The 8,456-nt window shown below is 36.9% G+C and overlaps 1 protein-coding gene across 1 annotated transcript; it reads right to left on the bottom strand.

The window, feature by feature from the left end:
- Positions 1–7: 7 nt before the first annotated feature.
- On the bottom strand, positions 8–7,883 carry LOC131077886 (disease resistance protein RPM1). The gene is made up of 5 exons (XM_058015478.2): positions 4,865–7,883; positions 4,338–4,436; positions 3,619–3,929; positions 1,063–1,680; positions 8–970 (listed from the first exon to the last, which is right to left on the bottom strand). Exons 1-5 carry the CDS (start codon positions 7,622–7,624, stop codon positions 154–156), a joined length of 4,605 nt encoding a protein of 1,534 aa, XP_057871461.2. The 5' UTR covers positions 7,625–7,883; the 3' UTR covers positions 8–153.
- Positions 7,884–8,456: the final 573 nt, after the last annotated feature.

Raw genomic sequence — 8,456 nt, forward strand, 5'->3', positions numbered from 1 at the left:
GATCATGCATTATAAACTGATTTTTGTCATCTATTCTAACAAGTGAATTCTGAATTAGTTTCTCTAAGGCTCTGTTTGGAGCATGGCCAATAGCTTCCCAGAACCTCAATGCTGTTTCCAGGCTCTCTTTCCCACCAAAAAAACAGACAATATCTAGAAACATTTCAATTCACGAGACTCAAGACCTTGCGCACTTACACAGAGGCGCCTGTGGATGTTCTGGTCGATAGTGCTTTCTAAATTCCTTATAGATTCATCCCAATGACTGGTTTCAGTCCTGTCATATAAGGATGCCCCAGCTACTTCAAGCAAAAGAGGAATTCCCTGGCAAGATTTTGCAATCTTTTTAGACCTGTCTTCATAGCCATCATCAGGATCTGTTCTGAGAAATGCATGCCAGCTAAACAACTCAACGCTCTGCTCAAATCCGAGTTGGGCCATGTCATAAATTTTGTCTGCATGTGCAAATGCAAGTAACTCAGTGTCTCTGGATGTTATGATAAGTCTACTCCCAGGTGCAAGACAATCTACATTAAAGGCTTCTAGTTGCATTGAATGATCAATGTCATCCAATATAACAAGTGCCCTAATGGATCCCAGATGAGCTTTCATCAGTGCCTTGCCATGCTCAATACTTTTCACAAGAATATCCTGTCTTGAAAGATCTTTCAAAATATGTTCCTGCAATTTGCATAACTCCTTTGCCTTAACAGGACCAACCAAGCTTCGCGCCTGAAACTTGGGGCCAATGCTATCGAAAATAGCTTTGGCGAGGGTGGTCTTCCCAATTCCACCCACACCACTGATAGCTACTACCATATTTTTTGTATCTGATTCCATCTTAAGTTTGCCTATCAGATCTTCCATGCGTTCCTCCAGCCCAACAGCATGTAATGGAAGAGGCAATGGTAAATTATTCAGCATTTCAAGGACATCAAAAACAACACGCTTCACAAGCCTCCATTCCGTCCTGAACCAGTAAAGTATTGGAAGGTTCAAAAAGAAAATCTTTGAAAAAGGGAAAGAGATGATTGTATAAAACCTACGAGTTACTTTACTTACCTGTAATCCAACGACGACCATCCAGGTAGAAAAGACATTTGCAGTGGAGCATTAGAGGAGCTGGAGAAAACTCCAGCAGTAGAATCCTGTTTATATGCCAACTTATTCAAAGTTTTATCAAATTGGCATTTGATATCTTCATTTGTGTCATAAAACAAAGGCCTAATTATGCTATTTGGTCTGCAAATGCACAGCCATTGTTCTAGAAGCCTCAAATAGTTCTCTTTGGAGAATATGGGAAAGTGAATATCTGTCCCCTCTGAAACCTGTTTCAAGCTTAAATCTTTTTTTCCAGCCATTTCCCATTGGAGCAACTCAATGACAATGACTGTAACCCCTCCTGCATTGAGAGACTTGAACAATTTGTCAACCATTGTTCTTATACAGTCCGATTCATAACATATGAGAAAAATGCGGTGCTTTTCCCTCGGGACAGATACTTCATCTGACCGATGTTTATATTCCACGAATGTATGGAACTCCTGTGACGGGGGAGGGATTTTTGTCTCTCTGCTTTCTATCTCAATTATCCTCAACAATTTGAGGTCCGCATATAAGAGATTTATTTTGTGTCGGAAATCTTGTAAGCTCTCAGCATTCACAGAAGCAGTAAGATACCTTTAAACAATTCAAAATTAAATTTGACATTAGAAGTTACCTCAAATATGTTTGCTTGGCATTATATTACTTCGTATAAAAATTCAAAAATACCTTCTCTATTAAATTAAATACCATTAATTATATTTAACTATTCATTTAATTAAAAAAATCAATAATAAAGTCCTCACTCTTATAGCTTGTTTTGAAGACTTACAAATTTCAATTTTTTTTGAACTTTTGTTTCTCGTTCTTGTCAGGCTAGGCTTAAACAATCCACTCTCCATTGACCACTTAGTTGACTCTTGCGGGGCCCTTTTAACCCATCCCACTTCCCATTCGTCATCTCATTTGCTGTTAATGTTCAAAGTGTTTCCATAGAAGGTTGTTTGGTGGATGCCCATAAGTGTCCTAATGATGTAGTCCCACCATTTCAAAAGATATGAGTGTTCTTACGATGCAAACACTCTTTTTCACCATATGCAACAAACAGGTTTTCAATTTGATAAGTTTTCAATTGTTAGGGTACTTCTAGTGTATCCCCCCCAAAAAAAAAGGGAGCCTTGGAATAGGGTATAGATGTCCATCAATGCATAATAGAAAGGGATTATTTATATATTCTCGTTGGAAATGTTTTGGTAGACATGTATGTAAAATGTGGAACCATAGATAAGGCACACGAACAATTTGATAAGCTGCTTCAAAAAATGTGGTTTTGTAGAATGTTTTTATTGTACGATATGAAGAAAAAAAATTGTTTGTTGAAAAGGATTTAGAAACTTTCAATCAATTGTTCTTGGCAAGTATAAATCCAAATTGTGCAAACTTTCAATCAAATGTTACTGTGATGTTGTTATTTAGTGTAAATGATATGCTAGTGACATGAACAAGTATGGTTATGGTTAGCAAGTTAAAACAACAATTAGTTAAGAAAATTTCAATGAAGGATTTTGGTGCTACAAAAAAATTCCTTGGAATGAAAATTATCAAAGATAGGAAGAAAAAGGAAACAAAATTGTTATAGAAAAATGTATTGAATAGGTTTTAGTATGAAGGATGCTAAGGGGGTGAGCACACCTTTAGCTGATCAATTTAAATTATCTTTTGAAATTTGTTTTAAGATGTACAAGAAGAAAAAGAAAAAGAATACATGGAAAGAGTGCCTTACTCCTTTGCTATTGTGAGCAATCTGTACACAATGGTCTCCACAAGATTTGTCATTTCTTATATAGTGGTAGTGCTTAGCAAGTATACGAGTAATCTAGGGCAAAATCATTGGTAGGCTGTAAAATGGATTCTGAGATATCTAAAGGGCACATCAAATCATGTACTGGGGTTTAGAGGGGAAGATGCACAATTACAAGGATTTGTTGACTTAGACGTGACTGGTGATTTAGTTAATGATTACAAAGAATGAGGATCACTTTATTTTCAAATGTAAATTTTCTATGGGATATGCAAAAGATTTTGGTGTCCCTTTTAAGAATTCTCTCAAAACAGTCTTTCGATTTCCAAATCAGAAATGATAGGCATTATACATTAGAGAAGATTGTATGTTTAGACATCCACTTAAATGAAGGGAAACAAAGGGATGCTTTTGCTAACATAAAAAAAGCCTCCTTCATTCCAACCAATTCTTTTAGTGGCTTGAAGCATGCACCTAATAGCTCTTTACATGCAAGACTTAGTAAAAATTGAAGCTTTCAATTAATGGTGGGCAAAAATACAAGTTACAAAAACTAAAGAGATCTGCAATATATATTTTGATAGAAATACTATAATTACAATTGTTTTCCACAATTTACTTAGTTTTGAATTTTATTATTAATTTTAACTAATTAATCTCTTATATATATTTTAAAGACACTTTATATTGTAAATTTTACCATCAATTTCATTATCTTTAACAGAAATAAAATATGACCTTTCAAATTAAATCAAATAAAAACTTAAACTAACCTAAAAATATTTGTTCTCGATTGTGAAACACACATGATGCATCCCATCACAATGCATTGGAGTGATTCGTTTAACATCTGCTTATGTTCTGCCATTTGCTCATTCAAACACAGAATATGCTTCCCCAGATCAAACATGTCTTTGAGAAGTTCAAAGCACTCCTGATAGCTTTTAGACATCTGCCTTGATATTTCCAGTGCGAAGCCCACCATAGAAAGTGCTGCACCCACACACTGAATTTTACCAACACCCTTTAAAACTTCCATAACTTCGTTTTCTATCTCTGCAGTCACGCTGTTCATCAAATCTGTCTGCACTTAGGAGTGTAGATATATCCATTAGTATGCACAACATAACATTTGGCATAGCCTTTAATTTGAAGTAAATTAAAAATAAATAAAGTTAATACCATCCAAATTATAATTAATGAACAGTTAAAACGGTATATGTATGTTGTCTATTAATAATTTATAGTTAAAGATATCAATGTTCTACAAATTATACTGCTTCTTGTTGTTATTTTCTATATCAGCATTTCAGATCATACAGTGTGATCTATCATCAAAATAATAGAAAGTTTGAGAAACTGAACTATCTACTTCTTCAATTCTAATGATAGATCACACAATGTAATCCAAAAATGATGCAAAAATATACAAACAAAAATGAATCTGAAAACAGCAGCAATAATAATCTATAATTCTCAAATGCAAATTTACCTTGTCAAGTCCGGCAATGTGCTTCTCTATTATCTCCATAAATGCTTGGCCATCTTTGATATAAGGACTTCTTGGTGTTATTTCACTCTTTTCACCTGACTATATGGAAGAATACGAAAAACATATTATCTAAAGTGAACTGGCAAGCTAAGCTCAATACGGGGCTTGATCGTGCAGTTAAATGGTAAGAATACAAAACTTGAAAATTTATGAGATAAACCAAAATAAATACTTTTCAAACGCAAAACTACCTTTATAAATGAGTATAAGGGAGGCTAATCTAAGAGAGGAAGTCTTGTCTCTTCTATATGAAGGGTACGTTTGGGGAAAACAGTCTATTAAAGAAGGCGGTCTTATATATCAAATAGGTGTTGATTGGAAGTTAATAAATTATGACTTCTCATCAATGATTTGTAAATTGTTCATCAATAGTGGATAACCATTTACTAAGTGTAGCCTATCAAAGACATATATCCGAGATTGTTGCACTGCAGAATTTCTATTCAGAAATAGCGGGGATAACTTACCATGTTCTTTAACAGTTCCTCGATATACTGAATCAGATCGTTAGCCTGGCTTATACCATCGAATTTCTTTAGCAAACTCATAAAATCAGTCTCCATAGTAGTGGAAGATCCAGCAATGGTTTGTTGTTGAGAAGGCTGTGGCGGTGAAGAGAAGTTGGAAAGCACTGCAATATCTTCTTTCTGAGAAGGTTGTGATAAATGGGCATCGGTTCCTTTCATTCCGCAATAGAAATCCAGTAGTCCTCTCAACCCTTTTAATCCTTCTGGAACTTTCTTCACCCTCGGACACCTGACTAAATGGAATTTCTCCAGGACGGCCATCGCTCCATCCTCCAAATCTGGCAACTCCTCTAAAAGAGGGAAATCTGATATAATTAGAAAGCGTAGCTTGGGAAACCCGGATGACTTTCCAAACGCCTTGGGTACTTTTCTACAACTCTTATTACCCTCTAATCTCAGCTCTATCAAGTTAGGCATTGTTTCTAATGCCGGATAATCGATACAATCACAATTAAATAATGTGAGTTGCCTCAGATTTGTTAGCATCCATACCCAACTCGGCACTGCAAATTTCCCCAAACAAAGTGTTTGGAGATCCTGGAGGGCAGTGATATTGTGCGGTAAATGCGATTCTATAGAGAAATGAGATTCTATTGACAGATAGCGCATCCTGAGTAGCTGAGCAAGGATTCCATCTTCGATAATCTTCAGCTCCTTTTCATGGGTAACTTCTAGGCTTAACTCTTGGAGGCGGTTTAATTTGATAACATCCCCTAGCTTTAACAACCCATCCTCTTCAACAGAGAGGCTTAGTGGATCTGATCTCAGTACCCGCAAAGACACCAGCTCTGATATTCCCTTGGGCATATGACTCCGCAGCTCATCATTGCAATTCTTTATATTGAGATGTTGAAGACATCTGAGATCATTAATCCACTCAGGCAGCGTTTGCAGCTGTTGGCAATGACATAGATCGAGGAAGACGAGGCTCTTAAGACTTCTCACACAAATTGGTATCTCCTTTATCTTTGTTGATGATAAATTTAAAAGCCTGAGAAGTTTTAGCTTTCCAACAAAGTCGGGCAATGTGGAGATGTTAGACTCGCTCAAGTCGAGAACCCTTAATAACCTCATAGGACTGAAGAAGTTTATCTCAATTCTCTCAATGAGATTTTTATATAGTAACAGAGTGCGAAGAGACCTGGGACAAGAAACCCTGCTGTGTTCCATGACCATATCATCTATCTCTTGTTTGGCCAGTAAAATTCTCTTCACAGATGTGACATCTTCGACAGCAAATGAACATCTGTTTTCTTTAGACATCTCAATTGCCAAATCATACAGCAAGTCATGGATCTTGCAATATTTGATTAAACCCCAATCTTCCCACACTTCAAGTAAGCACAGATTGGCCAACTGATATAAATATCCCCAAGCAACATCCCACTGATCTTCTCCCTGGGGAACGAATCCTTCCACTATCCAGAGATTTATGAGATATTCACAATCTATTCTCTCAACCTCAGGAAAGAAGGACAAATAAGAAAAACAGGGCTTAAGAGCTGCGGGCAAAGAGTCATAACTCAATCTGAGAATCTCTATGATGCGGTAATCGGGAGTAGTTACCTCTTTCTGTCGATGCACTTCCAACTCTTTGAGCCGAGACAATTTGGAGTTCCACTCGCTCGGTTCTGTGCAGCCTGAGAGTGACGCTGCTATTGTCTTGAGTGCCAATGGTAATCTCCCGCATTGCTTTTCAACTTCATGAGCTACCGCTTTAAGATGATGTGGTGGGAGATCCCCGTTATAATTAGAGAAGGCATACGCACAGAACAATTGCCAACTCTCGTCCTCGGATAAAAGCTCCATTTCATATATACAAGCTTCAAGGTTTTGGCCAACTCCCCTGTTTCTGGTTGTAACCACAATTTTACATTGGCTGTCATGGCCAATTGGAAGACCAAGGCTCCTAATGACGTTATCTTCTCGGGTTGCCCTCCAGACGTCATCCAGCACGATAAGAGACTTTGTTTTTTGTAAATCGGCATGAATCAGCTCCGCCGCTCGCTTCTCACTTGCATCCTTTACTGCATCTTTTAAATATCCCATGTGCGATGCTAGATCGCACTGTAATTTATGAACAGAATATGACTGGGACATGGAAAGCCAGATTGAATGCTCGTACCTTTGTTTGATTCTGTCGAAAAGGTTTTGGAGTAGAAACGTTTTCCCTGTTCCCCCGATCCCCACCACGGCAATGACTGGAACAGTTGATTCATCTAGCAAGGAAATGAGGTGCTGAAGCTTGGGCTCAATCGCTACAGGATGTGAATCCCTGAGCAGGAGACTATTTTCCTTCCACGCTGGACTGCTTGATGGTTTTTCGGAGGGAGACGGCACTAAATCACGGAAAAGCTTCAGCTGCTTTCCATATTTGGTAATGAATCTGCTTCTTTCTTTCACTTCTTGAATTTTTTTAGCCATTTTATCCCGGGAAAATAATTCATCACGATTGTAAACAACAAACTCTTCCACAATGTCCTCTGCATCCCAGGCAACGTCCCGAGCGTGGCGTAACCAATCCTTGACGTCGTCATCTTGTGCAAGAAGCGAATTTGCATAGTTCAAGCCACCACTTATGATTCTGAGTTCATTTTTTAACCAGTCAATATCCCGTGTGAAGCTGCAAATCAGGGCTGCCTCCTCAGCTGCTTGTTGAATTATCTTCTCAATAACATCTTGAGAAATTGCACCAGCCATCCTTGATCTGTTATTATTACCACTTAGAGGACACGTAAAATGATCTCTCAAATAAGTATACAAGCCCACAGATCGAAATTGCTTAAGGATGCGTTTAAAAGAACAAACGTTAGAACTGTGTTCTATGTGAGAATAGCCCTGAAACTCTACTGGGTAAAATGTCTTGTTGTACAATTAAAAAGAGTCTTTGCTGTTGTGTAGTGTTTCCAGACGGAAAATAAAATGAAAATACAAGTGGCTGTTTACAGATTGACCGACACTGACAGCTCCATTTTACATTGAACGCATTGAAGGGACAGCTTTATTAAGTTGTATCAAGTGTATGTGGTTGCTTGTCATCCATATAATGAGTTGTGGTTGCTTGGCATTCATATAGTATGAGTTGTGGCATATATATAATATAATATCTATTATATAATTTATAATATCTATTATAATATGATATATGTTATATTATATAAATAAGATTATATAATATAATATATTTATGTGTGTTTTTTAGTCATAGAAAATCTATATGTGGGAGGTGATAGGGCTTGTTTTTTGTGTCGAGGTAGTTTGTTGAAAAATTTATGTTTTAGAACATTGGGTGGAAAACATTTGATACATAGGTAGTATACATAAAGCAAAATCTTTCACAAGTTTTGATTCATATTTACGCGAATAATTTTTATACATTAATTTTCAAATGTGTTTGCATTCACATGAAACTGCACCATTTGTTGAAACTAGTTCAACATTCCAATGACACAATGAGAATGATCTCAAAGTGGGAAGCCTTGTAGTTTAGATCAAACCTCCAAAGAAGGATGTCCTTTCTATACCTATATGC

This window comes from Cryptomeria japonica, chromosome 4, assembly GCF_030272615.1.
Source record: "Cryptomeria japonica chromosome 4, Sugi_1.0, whole genome shotgun sequence".
NCBI lineage: Eukaryota > Viridiplantae > Streptophyta > Pinopsida > Cupressales > Cupressaceae > Cryptomeria > Cryptomeria japonica.

What these genes read in the sequence shown, in the direction of transcription:
- LOC131077886 (XM_058015478.2), bottom strand. Translation starts at nt 7,624, where the DNA reads ATGGCTGGTGCAATTTCTCAAGATGTTATTGAGAAGATAATTCAACAA. An exon ending in AGGAACTGTTAAAGAACATG is followed by an intron (nt 4,437 to 4,864) that starts GTAAGTTATCCC and finishes TCTTCCATATAG; the next exon opens with TCAGGTGAAAAGAGTGAAAT. An exon ending in TGGTCGTCGTTGGATTACAG is followed by an intron (nt 971 to 1,062) that starts GTAAGTAAAGTA and finishes TTACTGGTTCAG; the next exon opens with GACGGAATGGAGGCTTGTGA.